Here is a 22,335-nt window from a genome sequence, read left to right as displayed (position 1 = left end):
CGCTGTCCAGTCCAGAGTTCAAAATATGTGACCCATATTACAGGCTAAACGTGGTCTATAGTCTAGCCTAGTGCTGTTTTAATTAAAGTGTTGGGAAAACGTTCGGTGGTTTCCCCCGTCGGCTCAGCTGTGTTCTATATTGCCGACGACGCTCTGCAACTGCAATGCCAACTCCCTTCACCTAATGAAGGCGGAAGGGAGACAAGCGCTTTTGCTTGCGCATGCTCAGATGGGTTGTTTTTTTACCAAACGGTGCTATAAGACGGCAGAGACACCCTAGTGTAAACCCGTCTGTGAACAGAGACTACTGAGACTAGACGTGTAGATAACAGCTATCCAGGCTTTTAGGAAAGCCTTGAAAACTAAATGACTTGCCATAGATTATAGCACTGATCCAGCCTGCAGCCTCCCTGCATGGCAAACTTACTTACTGGTCAGTGTTTGAAAGATCACGCTAATGTTGTAGTGAGGTCTGAAGTTTTTTTTTGTAAGATCTGAATTAATTTCTTACCACCATGGTGCTCGGAAAGGTGAAGAGCTTCTTTGTGAGCTACGACTGTCTTAATGACAGCAATGTCCCCGTTTTCGCCAGTGGGGACTCGGTGTCAGGGAGAGTTATCATCGAGGTCACCGGAGAAATTCGGGTGAAATCCTTGAACATCCACGCCAAAGGACTGGCTAAAGTTCGATGGACTGAATCTCGCAATGCTGGATCCAACACTGCCTATACGCAAAATTACACCGAAGAAGTGGAGTATTTAAACCACAGAGACATCCTAATTGGACATGATCGAGGTAAGAATAATTTTAAATTTGTGCTTATGTAGCCCAAGTTAGTGCACGTACTGGGCTGTCAGTCAAAGATGCTTCATTCGCTCTGCTTCTGTAGCAGCCTACCATGATGTTGTTGACTGACATGGAAAGATGGTTATTTATTGTCCACGTTTAGGTTAGTTATTTGACGTCTTATCACGACACTGTAGACAGTAGAACCTATAATTGTAATTAATTAGAAGCAAATTTTACATTGTATTCTACTGCAAAAGTAGCCTCCACTTCATAAACCACTGCAGAATATCAGAGACCATCAGCAGGGATGCTTGTAACATATAGGCTATGTTAATGAATGGGACTCGGATGAAAAACAACGGGGGAAAAACTGAAATACATGCTAACATCCTATCAAAACCCACTGAAGAGCTTCGAATTTGATCGAATACGATGAAGAATCGTATGCGGGACCACACCACTGCCCCACCAACATCTCGTCATCATTTGAGATAAAGTCGGTAAAATAAACGTTGTTAGACATAAAAGTTACAATCAGCCAAACGTAGGGTGATGTTTTAGCACTAAACCTTAAATTATCGGCACAAAAGACACTTTGTAACATGTCGAGAATGTCATTTTTAGATGGTTCCAGTAAGTTTGCACCTTTTGTTAGAAGCGGTTCAAACCTGTTCAGAAACTGGATGGTGGAGAGGGATGGGGGGGCAGTGGGGGAAGCAGACTCTGCACGCTGATTGGCTGAAGTACTCGTGTGTCTTGGATGACCTCATGTCTTTGCAGAAAGTGACAGAGGACTCGGCAACTTTGTTGGCGTATTCATTCCATTGCCTTTGATAGCTTGTTATTGAACATAACCATTAACTAATGCATTGCATAAGTCATTTCATTTAGCCTGTCAAAATGTATTTGTGTTATGTAAACCACGGAATACAGTTTCATGTTTTCTGCAGCAGCGTAGGTTATAACCTAAGAAAACGTCAATATGGCTGGATGTTCCAATTGAAATAGGTTTATGTTCAGCATGATGTTTGATGGTCGTTTGTGTTGGTCTGGGTTGTGTTTTGTATTGTTTTTTGTTAACATCTCTGTATGCAGTTCTTCACCTAACGTTTTTTGTTTGTTCTGGAAACTATTTGTATAAAGACCTGTAAAGGACAATAGGCATGCAAGTGGTTCTGAATTTTATATGTCGACATTCGCTTGTGATCTGGAATGATGCTTTCTTTGTAAATTAATGTAAATGTTGGTCTGGGTTGAAGACAGAATCTATGTAGTTGTTGCGGTTGAAGATTAATAAAACAGATTTGATTGGAAACTCAACTTTTTTGTCCTCGTTTTTGATTGATGTGTTCCGTTATTTCTTCTTGCTATTATGGGTTCTGCATGACTTTTAGAAGGGGTTCACTCATAGCGTTTGGGTCAAATGAATGTGGCTGGCTGAGCTAAGCGGCCGAAACCCATGCAGCAGTACACATGTCCCCTACAGAGGGGGCTGTACCCAGACAGAGAACATGTTGGGCTGCGCCAACTGAAAGCCGCCTCGTAATGTATGCATGAGGAAATCCGGCTGAGCGAAGCTGCTTGCGCCGGTTTAGTCCGGTCCTCTCTGGCTGGAAGCTGCCTGACTGACAGCCGGGTGGTTGTTTACGGCACTTCTGCTGCCGCTGAGACCATATGGGATTGCTGAGGTGGCAGGAAAAAGACCTAAATAAGGAACAGCCCGAAATAAATTCGAACAATAGAATATGTGTTATACAATTCTCGAAGAAGAGTGTGTTTTAAACTGAAGAAATAAAAGGGGTTTTAGTTTTCAAGGACTTTGCTTCCTTTGTTCCCCACCCTGTGACACAAATCTAGTTATTTGATGGCAATACTTACCAAATCCAGTCTAAGCACACACACACATTTCAATTCACACAAACCAGAAATGTTATTTCATACCGATATTCTTCCAGTGAAAGAAAATATAGTTGATATTCAATGCCACTCCCTTTTGTTAAGATTACTTGTTTTGATTGTATTCTGTTGGGGATGTATTTTATCTTTCTTTTGGATAATAAAATATATTTTCAACTAGGGATGAATATTTGTCAGTTTCTTTGGTTCTCTTTTTAAATATTTCATTGTGACATTGTTTGAAAACAAATTGTGTACTAAGAGAACAAAGTGGAGCTCTCTCTATTTCTTCCTTCTTTTCTTTCTCACTCTATCTCTCTCTCTCTCTATCTATCTATCTATCTATCTCTCTATCTATCTATCTATCTCTCTCTGTGTTTTTAGGAGGCTTGAGGTAAAGATTGTTCCAGGTATGGTATGCATGTATTTGGAATTTTCTTTTCCTTTTCTTCCAGATGATGAGAACCCTGAAGAAGGACTGACAACCCTTCACACCGGAAGACACGAGTACCCGTTCAGCTTCGAACTCCCTCAAACGTGAGTCTCTCTCTCTCTCTCTCTCTCTCTCTCTCTCTCTTTCCCTACACGTGGTTTTTGTGCCGTTTCTCAATTAAACATCTTGACTGAAGCTTTTGTTAACCGTGACACTTTGTACTTCACTTTGGCAACCCATTCATACATGTTTTATCGGGCTCAGAAATGTCCCAATGTAAACATAATTGTAGCCTGTATATTTCAGTGATATCCTTTTATTATAGCCGTTTTTCTCTCTCTTTCTCTCTCTCCCTCCCACTCTCTCCCTGTCCTTTCTCGCTCTCTCAGGGCCCTGGCCACCTCTTTCGAGGGGAAGCACGGTAGCGTGCGCTACTGGGTGAAGGCAGAGCTGCACAGGCCGTGGCTGTTGCCCATGAAGGTGAAGAAGGAGTTTACTGTCTTCGAGCACATCGACATCAACACTCCGCTCCTGCTGGTGAGACCTCATTCACACCTCATGCCTTACAGGAGACACCGGGGAGGAAGGGAGGGGGCAAAAACCACTACTGGATGTTTGTAAAATGGCCTCCCATTGGAACAAGGCCACTAAATGGTGTTGATTTTGTTTGATAGTTTAAATTAAACATTTTATACAGTTTTAAATTTGACATGTTATACAGTTTTTTCCACATACCGGTATGCAAATCTAAACTAAGTACATTTCGATGTTGATGCTTGTGTTGGTTTGACTTATACATTACAGAGGGCTTGTTAAAAACATGTTATTTTTGTCTTGATTCTCATACAAAACAATGGCAATATGAGACCACCCCTAAATTCAAGATATTTCACAGTTCTTTCTTTGCATTCTGTGCTTTAATCTCATAGTTCTGTGTTTTCATCTCATGGTTAAATTGGTTGTTTCCCTTCCCTAGTCTCCCCAGGCAGGCACCAAGGACAAGACTCTGTGCTGCTGGTTCTGCACCTCTGGTCCCATCTCCCTAAGTGCCAAAATCGAGAGGAGAGGCTACACTCCTGGTCAGTTTCACTCATCAGTGCTTCTTTAGTTTCTCACAACACCATCATATGCATTAACATTCCATTCCATCAATGCATCTTTAGTCACAGCTCGCACAAGGCAATAATATAGGCGTATATTATGACTATACACTGAAACCCTAAATGCACAGTGACCGATTGTGCTTTGCATAGAGTGTGTACATATTTATATTTAGTGTTCATGTTCTCTAGTTTGTTTTAGTTGTAACGCAAAACAGTTGAATTGGATTTGGAAAGGAGCTGAGTGTCTGATGTGTCTTCCTTTGGTCATTTTTAGGCGAGTCGATCCAGATCTTCGCCGAGATCGAGAACTGCTCGTCTCGCGTGGTCGTGCCAAAGGCAGCCATCTACCAAACCCAGACCTTCTATGCCAAAGGGAAAGTGAAGGAGATCAAGCAGCTGATCGCCAACCTGCGGGGAGAGCCTCTGCCCAGTGGGAAGACCGACACCTGGAACGGCAAGATGCTCAAGATCCCGCCAGTCTCACCCTCCATCCTGGACTGCAGCATCATCCGGGTGGAGTACTCGCTCATGGTGAGCCACCTGTTCTACAACGTGTGTATGCGTGAGTGTGTGTGTGTGTGTGTGTGTGTGAGAAATACCTTGGTTGGTGGGGGAGAGGGGTGGGCATAAAAGTAAAAATACTTGGTTAGAATTCTCACTCAGGGCAAACCTGTTCTAGAACACCCGTGTGTGTGTGTGTGTGTGTGTGTGTGTGTGTGTGTGTGTGTGTGTGTGTGTGGAGGTCAGAGAGGGTGTTACTGGTGCAACACCCCCGTGTGTGTAGATGGGGAGGGGGTGAAATATCTGGGTGGAATTCTTGTTCATGGTAGCCCCCTTTTCTAAAACGCCCGTTGTGGGTGGGTAGGGGGTGTTGGTGGTCATAGAGGACGTTACATGGTGCCACCAGGCTATTTATAAACTGGGTTGAACTGGAATGGAAATTGCGCAGTGGCACTCTCTCTCGCCCCGTTGGCCCGTTCCTCCTCTAGCCGTGCTGCGCTGCGCTGCCCTGCCCTGCCCCGTGCCGGGCTGCTAAGAGGATCAGGCATTAAATATAGGTTACTGTGTCCTGTTTACCCAACCGGCCTTCCTTCCTTCCTCCCCTGTGGCAAGCCCCGTCTCACGCGTCTCGGTGTGGCAATCCCTTCCCTTTAGCATGATGTGGCATCAGTTAGCCATCTCGGGCCAAGATTTATGACTCAATGGAAAATTACTGACCAATGAACACTAGTACTGACTCGGGGAAACACAGGCTTAGCACAGAGTGGAGCTTCTTATCCAAAACCTTTTTTCTGTAAACTGGTCAGCTTTTTTTGTTTTCATTGTTGCTGTAGAGTTGCCCATCACAGTAGCCCAAAATGTCACCCAATTTACTGTTGGCGTAATTCAATGTAATCACAAGCTTTAGCATCAGTGTGTTGGCACACAGTTTCTGCGGAGAATCCAACCTCCTAACGGTGTGTGTGTGTCTGTTTGTGTGTTGTGCACAGGTGTACGTGGACATCCCAAGAGCCATCAACCTGTCGCTGAGCCTCCCACTGGTCATCGGGACCATCCCCCTGCACCCGTTTGGCAGCAGGACGTCGTCCGTCAGCAGTCAGTGCAGCATGGCCATGAGCTGGCTGGGCATGGCACTGCCTGAGAGACCAGAAGGTACGCTCCTGTGCCAGTATACACACACACACACACACACACACACACACACACACACACACACACACACACACACACACACACACACACACACACACACTTACACTACACCACACGTGCACAAACACACGCTGCGCAGCATACACTTCCACAATCACACGCACATCATCGAGCAAGATACGATCAGGTGACATAACCTGTGGCGGAACATACTGTAACATAAATGAGCCCTTTATCTTTAAGACCCAGAGTGTTATCTAACGTAACCTAATCTAATCTAATCTAATCTAACTCATTGTTATCTAATCTCTCCAACCCCCCAGCTCCCCCCAGCTACTCGGAGTGTATCAGCCAAGAGCAGAGACCTAGCCTGGACCTCACGGCGGCACGCGACGAACTGGAGGGTCCGCTGTTCGCCTACATCCAGGAGTTCCGCTTTCAGCCACCACCGCTGTACTCCGAGGTAAGAGGAGACTCACCGATGGGAGGGCCCATAGAGTGGTCAGCAGAAAAAAATATCTGAAGGAGGCCTTGTCATATCTTAATAAAATAAATACATCATTTATTATTTATAATTAATATATCAAAATAAATTAGATCATTGAGATGAGAGCTTCATTGATGTAGAGTAAGTGATGATGAGTCCTGAAGAGAACTTGTGTTTAATGTTTTTTTTTTCTTTCTTTTGCCAGATTGACCCCAATCCAGAGCCCGGCTGCTGGACCGAGGAGAGGCGTCCGGACTTGTGTCCGTCTCGCTGAAGCGTCCCCTGCTGCCTGTCCAGAGCTGTCAGGCTGTTTTTCTCCTCGAGACTACGACGCCTCCTCCATCTCCACACCCCAGGCCAGTGCGGGCCCAGGGGCTCAGAGACCCTGCAGGAGACCAGAGCTTCCCCTACAGAGGCAGCCCAGGAGTCTCCACCCAACCCGAACAAGCCTGCTCGCCCAGCCGAACCCGAACCCGGGCCGGAACCACAACCTGGCCCTTGGCCCGCTCGCAACCGGCTGGCACACGATTAGGCACCTGCTTGCCCATGGAGGGGACTACCCACTGATGGTTTAAACTGTGGCACACGCTGAACGACATATTATAACTATTACTTTACTATTATTTTTTTGTTGTTGCCTGAGCAAAAACTGAAAGAGAAATTGTGCCCTTGTCTCCTCCCTCCCTCCTATGCCCCCTTGTGATCCGCTCCGGATCACCATGGACACCACCAGGCCTGCGTTACGTTGCGTTGCGTTGCGTTGCGCAGGGCAACAGGGTTGGAGACACTCCTCCTGCCTCTGAAAAACGATTTTGCACATCTTGAGTTTTTCTCTTTTTGTTGTCAACGTTGTTGTTATTGTTGTATAGCAGCAGGGTTTGTGTGGTTCACTCCTAAAGCGCCACTGTTAGTGCATCCAGTGCCCATACGCTCTAGAACAAGACTTGCGGGCTTTAGGCCGTAGAGCCCAAGTAGAAGTCGATCGGGTTGCGCAAACCGAACGAAAGACAATACAGAGAACAAAAGAAGAGAAAAGACGCTCCAGAGGAGCGCAAAAGAAGAGAAGAGGCTATCTCCTTTTTTTTGTTGTTTTAAATCGACCAGCTGTCTGACTGACTAGATAAGTAGTAGCCTCTTCGACAGTTTTTTTTTTTTTTTTTTTTTTTTTCTTTCTAGAAGCTTCCGAGCTGGTCGTGGTTGTGTGTGTGTGTGAAGTGCAGGATGTGTTTGCAGAGCTGAACTGTATGGTCAGGGATCAGAGGGAGGGGGTGAAAAGAGAGAAGGACTCCTTCCTCCTCCTCCTCCTTCTCCTCTTCTTCCTCCTCCTCCTCCTCTTGAGGGGTGTGGGATGAGACACAATCGTGCCCTGTGCCTTTGAGCTGTCCTCGCACACCACGTTGCCTTTCCACAGAGCTCACACACACACACGTGCGCATCACTGTCCCATCAATCTCTCTGTCTCTCTCTCTCTCTCTTTCTTTCTCTCAGGTGTTCTGCTCACTTGCCAAACTTTTAAGACGAAAGGTGACACACGCTCACCCTTTCTCTCTTGCTCTCTTTCTCTCTCTCTCTCTCTCTCTCTCTCTCTCTCTCTGTCTCGATCTTAACTGCGCTGTCAGTCAACACAAAAGGCAGGATACCAAGAGAAGTTTCAGGAAAACCCTGCACAAAGATGATGCGAGAGAAAAAGAAAAAAAAAACGAATGACATTCCTCTTTTAGTCCTAATTCTTTCTCGTTACTCGACGAAATGACTCCTACAGATAGTCATGGATGACGTCGAGTCTACGGTGACCCGGACATTAGTTGAACTAGACTGTACCATTAAAGCACAGTTGAATTAAAGCGAAGCGCAGAACGCGCTCCTCGATGAGTTCTACATTAGTTTTTCACACTCATTCGATGACGCGCAAGACAAGTTGGAGTTTGGCTTTTTCAGCCTTAACTGTAATAAGCACTTTTATTTTGTTATTGTAAGCGTGAGTGTGTGCGAAATTAATCACACCATATTGAAAGCATTGCAACTACGCGGGCATGATTTAGTAAAACAAATTAGGTAGACTTTTGTCATTTTTTTTATTTATGAAAGTTTACAAGTTGTTTTGTGTTTTTTTTTTTCTTTTCTTTTTTATGGTGACCATGTCTATGTGCTTTTTTGATGAACGAAATGTTACTCAAGACAGTGCAGCTCTCTGTTGAGACGATCGGAAGACAAACACATGCCTGCGTGGCCTTGGCACAAATCCTTTTCCTCGATTCAAGCTTTGTTGTTAAAGACTACGTGCTTATCAGCCAGGTTTTGTTCTCTGGGTTTTCTCGTCAGGCTATTGCAACTCTCAGTCAAAAAAGGGAATAATTATCGTCTCGACAGCGTTTATTTTGTGGCTGAAGCAGCGTCCTTTTGCGTTTCTCCTCCTGCGGTCTGCACGCATGCATGGGTTGCCGACTTGCTCACGGGCAGTTTTGTTGTGACAGATGCTTCATTAGCCGCGTGGCTTAGCTCTTTAAGTTACTATGTTGACTTGCACGCCCCTTGAAAGGTCGAGCATGAAAAGCGTGAATGCACTTCTGAATGATATAGCTCCATACATAGATATATATACACATATCTATGGCTCCATACCTGACGATGACACAAGATTTTGTTTATCTTACCTCCCGAGTGTGAATTAAGCTTATTCTAAGTTTTAGAAACAAAAAAAGTGCAATATTATTTTAGTATATATATATATATATATATATATATATATATATATATATATATATATATATATATATATATATATATTTCCACTATTTGTACAGTTTCATATCTTTTTTGTTTTGTTTGTTTTCTGCTTAATATTATTATCATATTTTGTCTGTATTATGCCAGTTGATGAATGTTTTATGTTACAATTTTGTTCTTGATCTTCCTTGTGTTCAAATAAATAAGCCATTTTTGAAACTCTTGTTGTGTCATTATGTTGTAGGGATGTGGTACTTTCTCTGTGATGAACCAGTCTGTATCTAAAGTTATCACCCCCCCCCCTCCCCAGTCAAGCCATATATTTAATTGATTAGTGAGAATAGGTAGGGGGTTGGGCCACACATTTTTATTAGTGTTAACAGGATCATACACATTAACTTAATCCACATCTTCTTAATAAAATCCCATCGTCAACAACATTAAGCCTCATACGGCTCACTGAATCTTCATACACTCCAGTGAAGTTACTGAATCTTTAGATATTTCAGTGAAGTTACTGAATCTTTATACACTCCAGTGAAGTTACTGAATCTCTAGATATTCCAGTGAAGTTACAGAATCTTTTAATACTTCAGATACTCCACTGAAGTTACAGAATATTTCGATACTCCAGTGACACACATGCACACACACACACACACACATAGCAGCAGCAGCAGCACACAACAGCTGTCCACAGGCTCAGTTTCAACTCCTCTGTGGTGTGCTTGGAGACTCCTCCCAGGTGTGTGAAGGGACCCACTTTCACAACCAAAGCATGTGGCCTCCTAAACACGCCACAACCAAAGCATTTGGCAACCGTCAGACCCTCCCTTCCTGAAGACACCACACGATTTATGATTGTGTTATTATTTACATACAGTTTGTTAATTGCATTAGCACAGGAATGAGGGCACCACATTTTTGTTTTTCTTAACCAGACACGAGCAGCTTTAACTTATGTAACTCCCAATCCAAACCAATTTTTTCCACTTGCTATTTGTATCACTCAGCTTTCCGTAGAGCTTCATTCTTTGGACTAAGGCACCTCTTTTGTAGTTTTTTAGATTAAAATATCAACCTCTTTCTGTTTCTTTCTTGTTTGGTACATTTTAATAGCTTTGATACTTATTTATTAACCTCCCAATAGCTTACAAAGTTCACAGTTAGTTTTTAACTGTGAGAGCTTGCTGCGCACTTCCTGAGCGTACTTTCAGCCTGCCATCTGTTTGTGAACGAACCCGCATGGCAACGCACTCTCCACACGTCACACGCCCAACTCCACTTCCTCTGGATGTTCGCGCTGCGATGGCTGTGTCAAAACAAACAGCGTGCCTATTTGTCTCGTCTCATCTCGTCTCTTCTCGTCTCTTACACTCCAGCAGGTGTGCTGAGCTCCTGCCGAGCTCCTGGCCTGAGCATGTGAGGACATAGCACGCGTCCACTACTCTAAATTGAGCCGCTGCATCCATACGGCACCCAAGTCACAGTACCAACAACATACACACACACACACACACACACACTCACGCTAAATCAAGCTGCCGCGTCCTGCACCCTGGCCACAGCACTGGCCGTAAAATAAGGAAGTGGTGACAGAGGGATCAACACTCAAAGCCAACCAGGGCCCCAGACATGCAGGCCCCGCATTCTATGGGAAACTGGGACACATTGCGTGGGCCAGTAAAGGCCGAAGTCAAGCAGCCTCGACCCGCCACATGTCCAGCCAGTGAGGTGCATCATGGGAGATACTGGGAGATGTGTGGGTAAAATGTGTCCTAAATAATGTAATAATAATATATACATTGTCTGTATATTGTCAATACTGTATATTGTGTATTGTTTGTAAGTTATACTAAACATTGTCTAAATGTATACAGTATGTTGTCTATGCTGCTAGAGTGACACCAACCCCTAGACCCAAACTCCACGTGTGTACTAATTCACTTTTAATTATTTTTTAAAATAGTTTAATGTAATCAATTCATCTGAGTGTGATTCTGATTCTCTGCAGGAGGAACACACACTGGGCCGCAAATTCCTTGTGTGAACTAACTCACTTAGCCAAATGACCCAGATTCAGATTCTGCCTGACATGGGCGAGTGTCTGGACACAACGTACGATGATACTGCTTGAAAGAGACCGCTTGAAAAGAGCTACACGACCACATGCTACATTCCTCACTGACCACATCTGCCATTGGAGAACCTCTTGCTATTCTGACAAGATTCTGGAACTTTTTAAATGTGGACAGAATTCTAGAAGTTTCAGAATGGAGACAGATTTCTAGAACTCTAGAAATGGAGAATGCTGGGAAGCAGCTGTTTAATCACTAAAGGGCAGTGACAGGCTGCTTCAGGGCTGGGCGCTCCCCTGTTCCCCTCGAAGGAAATGGCTTTTCCGCTCAACTCTTCACACATCCCTGCAAAGCAGCAGACCCTTGCTCCCCTCACCGGTCAGCCAGATGGCGAGACGGGACAAGGACGGCCTTGTGTCTGTGCGTGCAGACTGGACTCCGAGGCCTTTTGCTGCAGACAGAACAGACACACACACACACACACACACACACACACACACACACACACACACACACACACACACACACACACACACGCACACACACACATACACACACACACACACACACTAACACTCACACACACACACACACACACACACACACACACACACACACACACACACACACACACACACACACACACACACCGACAGACACAGACACACACATGGACTCCGAGACCTTTTGCTGCAGCCAGAACAGAGACGCTATCTCATGCCTTACGGAAATACTTTTAAACCCCATAGACAAACACACATGCAGACACACACACACACACACACACACACACACACACACACACACACACGGACACGGACATACGGACACGGACACGGACACACACAGATAAAAACTATACAAACACACACACAGACAGACACCCATGGGCAAAATAGGTCACTATTGCAGGGAGATTTATAAGTATAAGTAGAAGTACATATACTCTTTTGATCCCGTGAGGGAAATTTTGTCTCTGCATTTATCCCAATCCGTGAATTAGTGAAACACACACAGCACACAGTGTACACACAGTGAGGTGAAGCATACGCTAATCCCAGCGCAGTGAGCTGCCTGCATCAACAGCGGCGCTCGGGGAGCAGTGAGGGGTTACTGTAGGTGCCTTGCTCAAGGGCACTTCAGCCGTCGGGGTTCAAACTGGCAACCCTCTGGTTACAGGTCCGAAGTGCTAACCAGTAGGCCACGGCTGCCCAAAAGATTTCAAGCCCCAGAAGCCCTCTCCTGATGGGGATGGGGGGTGGGGGTCTTGATGGGAGTTTGACCTGACACGACCTGATTCCTTTTTTTAGGGGGGAAATCCGGGGTTGCTTAAAAGCTGTCGCAGTCGCTCATCTGATATCTTAGACTCATCAGTAGGCTCATACACATCTCATATCCTACATGTACAGTACAAACTTATACAAACAGTACCCTTTTTAAGACCCCAGAGATCATCATCCCAGCCCCCCCCCCCCCCCCCCCCCCACACACACACACACACACACATCGCTCGGGTTTCTCTTCATCTCGTACAAATCTTTCACCTTTTACTAAAGATTTCCGAGGAGGGGTATTTTGGTGGCAGCTGTGCCCTACTGGTTAGTGCCTTGGACTTGTAACCGGAGGGTTGCCAGTTCGACCCCGACCAGTAGGAACGGCTGAAGTGCCCTTGAGCAAGGCACCTAACCCCTCACTGTTCCCCGAGCGCCGCTGTTGTAGCAGGCAGCTCACTGCGCCGGGATTAGTGTGTGCTTCACCTCACTGTGTGTTCACTGTGTGCTGAGTGTGTTTCACTAATTCACGGATTGGGATAAATGCAGAGACCAAATTTCCCTCACGGGATCAAAAGAGTATACTTATACTTATACACACATGCACACACATAAACACATACACACACACACACATGAACACATACACACACATAAACACGTAAAAAAGCAACTTCCGCCCCTTTCGTTCGAAAATTCTAAAACAAAGATGTTTTTTAATACTTCAAAGTAACATTTTATAAATGAAACATACATTTTTCAGTAGCCATAGGTGTGTAGATTTTAACAAAATCTGGTTTGGTTCTTACCGGGGCTTTTACTGCCTGAAATATCCGATTTTGTGTACCACGCTCGGAGTTTAGTGCTGGGCTGGTGGGTGCCTATTCCCAACCTTTCTCACAGCACATCAACAGTTAGCCTGAGAATTCTCATCGCAATTCAAAATTCCACTGCCTTACAATACTGCTTACAGCTCTTCGAATCACGGTAAAATGTCATTTTTGGTACATAGCTAAGTTAGCACCCTTTTCTGGATTGTTTTGGATGAACTAGAGTGATGGACACCGAAATTTTGACGATTGGTCCTCTCTCAACTTTTCTGACTCATTTTGAAACGCATTTGACTACTCAGAGTGGCTGCCAACAGGCATACTCAAACATGTCTTAAAACAACCCTTAACGTTCATTTTCAAAACTGTGCAACTCACCGAGTGGTTAGTGGTGTTCGTTGATTTTGGCATTTTGTAAAATCCCTATGATTTCTGTTGGAAGACTCATTGCACGTTGATATTACTGCGCCACCGTCTATGCTTCAGGTTCATATATTAAGCGGAAGTTTATACGTGGTTGTGAGGAGTCTGAAAAAATATTTCCACAATAGCAAATAAGACGGCTGGAAATCATACATTGTGCCGATATATTTGATTTTAATAATCAACGAACACCACTAACCACTCGGTGAGTTGCACAGTTTTGAAAACAAATGTTAAGGGTTGTTTTAGGACATGTTTGAGTATGCCTGTTGGCAGCCACTCTGAGTAGTCAAAGGCGATTCAAAACGAGTCAGAAAAGTCGAGACAGGACCAATCGTCAAAATGTCGGTGTCCACCACTCTAGTTCATCCAAAACAAACCAGAAAAGGGACTCAAAGTGCTAAATACCAGAATTTTCCTTTAAATATTGCTACCAGAGGATGAGAGTGCAGAAGTTGAAGTACTGGTCAAAGTGTGTGTGTGTGTGTGTGTGTGTGTGTGTGTGTGTGTGTGTGTGTGTGTGTGTGTGTGTGTGTGTGTGTGTGTTTGTGTAAGAGAGAGAGAGAGAGAGAGAGAGAGAGAGATCCATCAACCTGATCTGGTCCAAGAGCTGGGTGGCGTGTGTGTGTGTGTGTGTGTGTGTGTGTGTGTGTGTGTGTGTGTGTGTGTGTAAGAGAGAGAGAGATCCATCAACCTGATCTGGTCCAAGAGCTGGGTGGTGTGTGTGTGTGTGTGTGTGTGTGTGTGTGTGTGTGTGTGTGTGTGTGTGTGTGTGTGTAAGAGAGAGAGAGATCCATCAACCTGATCTGATCCAAGAGCTGGGTGGCGTGTTGAGTTCGGTGTGGCCTGATTTTTCCTACATTGAATAATGTGAAGCAGCATGACCCTGTAGACAGGTAATGATGGAGGTCAGCTGATCATCAGTCATCACATCCAAGTTTCTCACAACCTTGGCAGGAGAAACAGTTAAGGAATCATTTTCACTGTTGTTATGGTGTATAGTTTTTGTTTGGCTGGGAAGACCAGCAGTTCAGTCTTAAGGAGGTTTAATTGGAAGTGATGTTCATTCAATCTGAGTGTTTGTGTGCATGTGTGTGTGTGTGTGTGTTTGTGTGTGTGTGTGTGTGTGTGTGTGTGTGTGTGTGTCCGTCTGTCTGTCTGTCTATCTGTGTGTGTATGTTACGTCCCTGTGTGTGTTTCTTTCTGTGTCTGCTTGTTTCTCTCTGTGTCTTGTGTTTTGTTAATTTCAGACAGTCCAGCAGGGGGCTTAATTGTTGGGCCGGCACTATAAAAGGTGCCAGCTGACGCCAATCGGGAGGTCTCTTGGTTTTGGGGGCGTTCTTGGATTTTGGGTTGGCCGCTAATACGCCACACTACACCGCTCCGCTTCGCTGCGCAAGTAACGCGCTCTGGTTTTTGGCCATGCTATTCCCCGAGTGAGAGTCGAGGAAAAGGCTGGGGATTACCTGGGCCAACTTTTGAGGCCTTTCGTTTGGACAGCCTTGTTTTACGTTCATCCATATTTTTCTTATTGTTATATTTTTGTAAATAAATATTATTGAATTTATACTTCCCCCCTTCCCCTCATTGAATTTATACTTCACCCCTAGACTGGGACGTGTGTGTGTGTGTGTGTGTGTGTGTGTGTGTGTGTGTGTGTGTGTGTGTGTGTTGATATGGTTATTCAGTGGTCTGTCCGGTCCAGTAAACCTGTGGCTGAGTTTAGGTCACCCTGCATCTGTGTCAGGGTGATGGAATCAGCCCATTCCCTGCATACTCAGCACCTAGCGTAGCGCCTGGGCTAGTTTAACAGGTTTCTGTTTTTAGACCCTCACCATGTCTCCGTGGCATTAAATGACGGAGCAAACATGAAGTGGAAAGACCCCCCCCCCACTACCCCCTCCCCACTACGAGCACCTCCATAATCCGGTTCTGACCGTGCAAAAGGTCAAGTGGGCCTTATCGGCCCGCTATCTGGTGTTGCTTTGGACACCCAACTTCTAAAAATAAGTTGGTTCAAAAATAATAATCTAACAAACACAGATCATGTGAAAACATGTGTTGAAGGTTATCGCATGGTGATATAAACCCCAACAACCTCAAACACCCAGATGAGGACAGATGCAAATACATATGCACATAGACCACACATACAGTATGCATATACACAGGTGCACAGGTACAAATGCAAAAAGCACACACACACACACACACACACACACACACACACACACACACACACACACACACACACACACACACACACACACATACACAAGAGCACATACAAACACAAATAAGAGCAAAGAGACAGAGACAATACATACACACACACACACACACACACACACACACACACACACACGCACATACAGTATGCACATGCATAGCTGCAAATGCATGAACCTACACACATATGCACTCACACATGTGCACAGACACACACACGTGCACACACACATACACACACACAGAGACAAACAGACACAGACACACACACGCGCGCACACACACACACACTGCTTGCAGCTGCTCAGTGTCCGTCTGGGCACTTGTGATGAGCAGTGGGTCGGGCCGGGCTGAGGCGGCCAGAGCTGGGCTGGAGGAAAGGGAACAGGCTGTTCCGCTGCAGTGCGGGAACAGATCCATCTCACTTCTCCCTCCCTGGCTTGCACTTCCCGCCTCGCTGTACTGTTATTTTTACTCCTCAGCCTTATGCAATCCTGACGCCGCTCTAAAGATGGTAGTAGGACTCCAAATACCCCCCCCCCACACACACACACACACACAGACAAACCCTGATACCCCCCAACACCCCCCCCCCTCCACCAACAGACACACCACCCTTAGCACCCCCCCCCCCCAACACACACACAACCCTCAGCACCCACCCTGAACCCCCCCCCCACACACCAGCCCACACACACACACCCTGAACCCCCCCCCCCCCCCACGGCAGCCCACACCACCCCATCTGTAGGATGTGAGAGAGCCAAACCCCTAGCGGCTGGCCCAACATTAGGAGCCAGCCAGTGCTGCATATTTCCACAGCCGAGAACAAGTCTGTCTGTTCTCCACTTCTCTCTCTCTCTCCCTCTCCCTCCCTTCCTCTCTCCCTCTCTCTCTCTCTCTCTCTCTCTCTCTCTTTGAGACTCCACCCACATTGTTGCCGTAGGGCGACAGAGAGGTTGGCGGCTGATACCCGACACCAGAGTTCCATTTCAGCTGAGTCAGTTTAGCCAGTGGTCAACGTGCAGCCCCGACACACCCCCTTCCACTGGGACTGTTACATATGCGCACATGGTTCCACACTTACATAGACACACACACACACACACACACACACACACACACACACACACACACACAGGGACGTGCACAGGAATTTTGAGGGGCGGTTGCTCTGACCTGAAAAAAGGGCTATAAAACTCATGGGCTATATGAAGGACTGAGAATAACAGAGCCTTTATTAAAATATATATACACTTCTATATAGAAGTAAAACACTGAAATACAGCACTCAATCACCTTAACTAATTACACACATGACTTGAGTCATGAAAATCACCAACATCAATATCCCTGTCAATCAATATCCTATCAAGTCACTGATAGGTTTCTCCAAATGTGGGCTCATCATCTGACCAATTACATATTATTGTTATTGCCATTATCATTATTATTTTAATGCCCACTAGTGGTATTTATGTTCTGCTCAGGCAAGATCTTTGAAATGATAGCCTATGTTTTTTTAGATTACAATTATTTAGCATGCAGCTCTTTAACCCTGTACTTTCTAGCATGGTCCTCTCATCTCATATTTGGTGATCATCACTTGGGCCTACCTGCCCTATGTGCCTCCTCCTGGTCCACATTTTCCTCACATGTTCTGGAGGCTTGTGACTGCTCCTCATCTTAAATGTAATGTAATTATGAAACATTGCCATTAGTAGGCTAAAATATGAGTCTGATTAATTAATCAATTCGCTTACACAGTGTCATGTCATCTTTATCACAGAAAGTTTCTGTCTCACCTGCTGGTTGGCTTTTTCACAGCCAACCCTGCAGTGATGTGCTGCCCTTTGCTGCCTCCCTGAATTGTCTCTCCCATTCCTGAATCCGCCTCTTTTCAGTGGGCATCTTGGCTTCAAACAATACCCAAAATAGTGAATAGGATTTAAGCATTTAACCATTTTGAATAAAATAATTAATGTGATGCATTACTTCCATCATTCATTCTTGCTAAAACAAAATGTGAGAAAGTAACTATCAGCATACATGTAGCTTAGTTTGCCTAATGCAGGGGTGGGCAAACATTTTGGCTCAAGGGCCACATTGGGTTTTGAAAATTGGCCGGCGGGCCGCACAGTAGGCTAGTAGCATAATGTTCAAGTTAGTTCTGCTGCAAAGGAGATAACTAAGAGTAGGCCTATCATCTCTATTTACAGGGGCGGAGCTATGTGGTGGCCAGGGGGGGCCAAGGCCACCACTGGTCAAAGCTTGGCCACCCTGCTGGCCCCCCCAGCTCCGTTCAGTGAAAAGTAAAAAAAAAAGATTGCTGCCATTTTCAACGGTACTTTGAAAGGAAGTGTAGCCTACGGTTCTAATCAAATCGTGAGTAGGCCTAGTGCAGCAGCAGCAGGGGACAATTCAAGTCATCTGTTAAAAACACTTGACAGTAGACTACTACTTACTTAACCTCAGTGACAACAGGTGAGTTGATGATGACTTGGAACATTAATGTTAATAAAATGTTAAAATGTGACACGAATCATAGCAAAGTGAGCTGCGTTGGGCTGTTCTTGTTAGGTAGGCTCTGACATTGACGTGTGAGGCTGATCAAAAATAAGCGGATGCCCGCGGTAACGCTGTTACAAACATATTTTGATAATATTCGGGTGAAATGCAAGCATATTAGGCACATATCTCCGGATGACTTTATAAAAACATAATTTGCTGACTGCGTGTGGTTCTTGCCATAGCTGGTCAGGCAGAGCAGGCTGCTGCGTTGCCTGAGTTCTTTGTTAGCCTACATTGCTCCGGTAATTGCAACGAGATGAAACCTTAACTGCGTGACAGAGCAGAAGTGGGGCTTTCCAACGAGACTAAACACTTGTCTGTGCGATCAAGTATGAAAATACAAAAAACAGGGCTGCCAACTTTTCAAAAAACCTTGGAGTGAGATTTGGTGGGGCCAACCAAAATGTTGCTGCGTAAATTTTTGTTTGGCTCATTCAGCATTATACCGTACAGTAAAAAAAACGTACATCAGTGGTTCTCAGGTGTAGGGACCAGGCATGGATGGATTATGAGCTTTCGGGCCCCTGGGCCCAGATGTATTAAGGGCTCCCCACTAATTGTCGCATATGTGGAAGGGGGGTTTGGGGGTACTCCCCCAGATTTTTTTTAATTTGTTTAATGTGATTTCCTGTATTCTGGTGCATTTTGGGGATGGGCAATACTAAATTCAATCAGATTCATAGCCTACATCCTGATTCCATGCAAAGGCTTGGGCTTCAGGCCCCCCTGACACCTTGGGCCCCTGGGTCTGGGCCCGGAAGGCCCGTGCAGTAATCCATCCCTGGGACCAGGGTCCCAGAGTTATATGAACATTGGTATCAAAGGGATCTAGCCTACTACTAGGACCATGGGCGTCGGAGGCATTGTGAAAGTGGGTTGGATATTTCAGCGGGGGGTATGGGGGTCCTCCCCCAGAAATTTTTTTTTGGACTAGATGCAATTTCCTGAATTCTGGTACATTTTAACAGGTTATTTAGATACTTCTATATAACAAAATAAAGCCAGCCTACGAAATTAATAAAAAGTAAATCATGCATAATTTAAAAATTACTCAATAGGCTACTTGGCTACGCAATAAGGTTTCCATTACAGCACCGCGGACGTTCAATGAACGCATGAAAGCGGATGGTTTGTTTGAAATCCCGACACTCTTTCAACTACATGGAACGTAATAGTGATCATCAAATACCTCCCCAGATTTCAGTGCCCATCAGTCCCAACATTTAACAATATAATCAAACAGTCCAAAAGTAAATTAAATATCAAACTAAACCGAAAATGTCATGCTTTTGAAGGCCTACCAGTATGTCGCTCCAAGAAACGCATGTCTCAAAATAAAACTCGCATAAGAAATAAAGGGCTGTCTCGAATACAATCCTGCCCCTAAAGGCCTGTACTTTGTCTTAAGACCCCGGCCATAATTTGAGGATTTACTGTATCTAAGTAGACAAACTGGCTTCAGATATCCAACAGAGTGAATAGAGATTGTGCAGTCTTAGCTGTGGTTAGTGACGTGATGCTGTTAATGGGGAGTTTTACATAGCCTAGTGTAAACCTATAGGTTATTATTTATTTGGCGTACCTAAGGCTTTTTACCTTATCAAAAGTGAGGGGGATGACTGATCTCTTCAACACTGCGGGGGATTTGGCGCTTGTCACTGTGTGTGTGACCGAAGCGGAATGGGAGAATGCGTGTAACAAAAAAAAAATAAAAGTTTATGAGCGATTTACGCGCAAATGGGAGAATCCAATGAAAATGACAATGAAGCACTAAACAGATGCTGAAAACAGCACTGGTATTTCGCACGGCAAAAGTGGGGGGGGGTCCAAACTAACAATTTTAAAAAGTGGGTGGGTGTTTTGTAAGAATTTAAGAAATGTTTGTATATTTTAACTTTTAAATGCATCAATCAGGTGCACTTTCAAAATAAATTCAGAGGTCAGACTTGCTTATTTTTATGGAAATATTTGTGCTGTAGCCTAAGCTATTTTGCACTTCAGAATTATAACCATGCACACACAGGTGGAATAGTTATAGTGATATTGTAATAAGTTCACAACCACAAAAACATATGCTACATTTCACAGTTCAGAAATGTTCAAAAATGTGTGTACATTTCAGCACTCCATGAAATTATGCAGAAGTGGTCACCTGTGTTATTCAGCTAGTTTATTTAAGATATTGGTCATTGTAATGGCCATAGCCTATAGCCTACATGCTATTCCTTTTTCAGGATGTACCCATATGTGAATGTTTGCATATGGCTTATGTCAGGCTTATCAATATTTGTGTCTCGTTATTTTATTTTCTTCATATTTTTGTATTAATGTCACTAGGAAGCATGCCAATATAAATATATTAATTTATCTGTAATGGGATTGGCTGGAACCTGACAATATAAGAACCATGATAGTGGGATAATCTATGGCTGAGCAATTATCAGATATCAGAAGAAAGAGGAGGCACAGGGCTATCCATTGGTACCAAGTATATCAATCCTTCTGGGCTTTAAAAACAGACAACGTGACTGAAAAATAACATCATGTACAAAAATCAACGCTGCACAGCCATTACTCTCGTTTGAATTAGGCCCTACTCACGAACCCGTGATCGGATAGATATGCCACGCATGTCAGATGAAAGAGGAGACACAGAGCTATCATTTGATACCAAGTACATCCTTCTGGGTTATAAAACAGACGAAGTGACATCAAAATAATAACTTCATATAGCTCGACTTACTTACCCCACGTTTTTGTGTGTTGTTGTGGTGGCAAAGCATGTTAATAATCCAACGCTATAATGTGTTTCTCTATGGCATAGCATGTTCATAATCCGGTTTTGAGATCCTAGCAAATTCCTACATGGCATCCAATTCAAGACTCACATTGCATCCCAATTTATTCGACAAAGAAACACCTTTTTCCCTTCACTTTGTTCATGGCTCATTGTTCTTGTTTGTGTATGGCACTTACAATGACCAGGATAAATGCTTCTAACTAAAGGTAGTGAAAAAGCCCTTAAAACAGTCTAGGGTTCTAAGGGTTAATGTCTTAATTCAGAGCCATGTTACTTACAGCCAAGTACTTGGAGTAAAAGAAATATAGTTTTGCCATCAGTATAAGATTAAATATCTGCATACCATATTTGTAGTATTTATTATTGTTCTTTGAGTTAACATCATTTGAATATGACTGATTAAGTAAGGTGCATTATCATAATGTACTTTTTATAGCATTGGCCTATTTATGGAAAATGTGTTGGAGTGGACAACAAACTGTTCAGGTTGTCTGTGAATGGACCTGTGTATCAGTGTTGGCTTTACACAATTTATTGCCATTATTAAAACAGGGTATCCTAATCTTCAAAACTTTTGAGTAGTTTTCATATTGTAGTTTTGATTCCCAAGTGCCACCCCAATAAAAAGTCTGGACCCAGCTGGCCCCCCCTATAAAATAATCCTGGCTACGCCCCTGTCTATTTAACATGATGTTTTGACATTGTAAACGTTCTCTAAGAGTGAAAAGCAGTTTGCGATAAAGCTAACCAATGTCGTCTCTGTCACAGGAAAAAAATAGCGAGCAGCCTGATAACCAAATTAAATGCTCGGTGGGCCGGATGAAAGTGCTTGGTGCGCAGGCCGCAGTTTGCCTACCCCTGGCCTAATGCCCATAGACATAATATACATAGACGCCGCATTGGCTGCTGGAAACAAGAAATGCGGCCGCCATCTTGGACCGGTCATACTCCTCGTTGCGTTGCAGCAGAAAACATAAGATGACAGCACTGTGCAGCATGTTCCTGCTCAAATCGGCGGACCATACTCGGGGGATTTACTTTTCAC

At 44.4% G+C, this 22,335-nt stretch overlaps 2 protein-coding genes and 1 non-coding gene across 3 annotated transcripts in view; all 3 read left to right on the top strand.

The window, feature by feature from the left end:
- Positions 1-22,335, top strand: part of tlr8b (toll-like receptor 8b) — a 110,534-nt gene that overhangs the window by 49,796 nt on the left and 38,403 nt on the right. The gene's annotated exons all lie outside the window — the stretch shown is intronic.
- On the top strand, positions 287-8,291 carry arrdc3b (arrestin domain containing 3b). The gene is made up of 8 exons (XM_076284002.1): positions 287-795; positions 3,141-3,222; positions 3,508-3,655; positions 4,095-4,197; positions 4,496-4,752; positions 5,712-5,874; positions 6,198-6,337; positions 6,567-8,291. The coding sequence occupies exons 1-8, from the start codon at positions 516-518 to the stop codon at positions 6,633-6,635; spliced, it is 1,242 nt and encodes a 413-aa protein (XP_076140117.1). The 5' UTR covers positions 287-515; the 3' UTR covers positions 6,636-8,291.
- Positions 12,673-12,792, top strand: LOC143123553 (U5 spliceosomal RNA). Its single transcript, XR_012986841.1, has one exon. It is a non-coding gene; the product is annotated as a U5 spliceosomal RNA (small nuclear RNA).

The sequence above is a fragment of the Alosa pseudoharengus genome, unplaced genomic scaffold, assembly GCF_046254945.1.
Source record: "Alosa pseudoharengus isolate Yale_2024_CS ecotype anadromous, Long Island Sound unplaced genomic scaffold, YU_APseudo_1.1 YU_APseudo_1.1_scf_14, whole genome shotgun sequence".
NCBI lineage: Eukaryota > Metazoa > Chordata > Actinopteri > Clupeiformes > Clupeidae > Alosa > Alosa pseudoharengus.
This window is presented reverse-complemented; position numbering and strand designations above follow the sequence as displayed.

Coding starts and splice junctions, on each gene's coding strand:
- arrdc3b (XM_076284002.1), top strand. CDS start 516: ATGGTGCTCGGAAAGGTGAAGAGCTTCTTTGTGAGCTACGACTGTCTT. Junction 4,198..4,495: donor GAGGAGAGGCTACACTCCTG/GTCAGTTTCACT, acceptor GGTCATTTTTAG/GCGAGTCGATCCAGATCTTC. Junction 6,338..6,566: donor CACCACCGCTGTACTCCGAG/GTAAGAGGAGAC, acceptor TTCTTTTGCCAG/ATTGACCCCAATCCAGAGCC.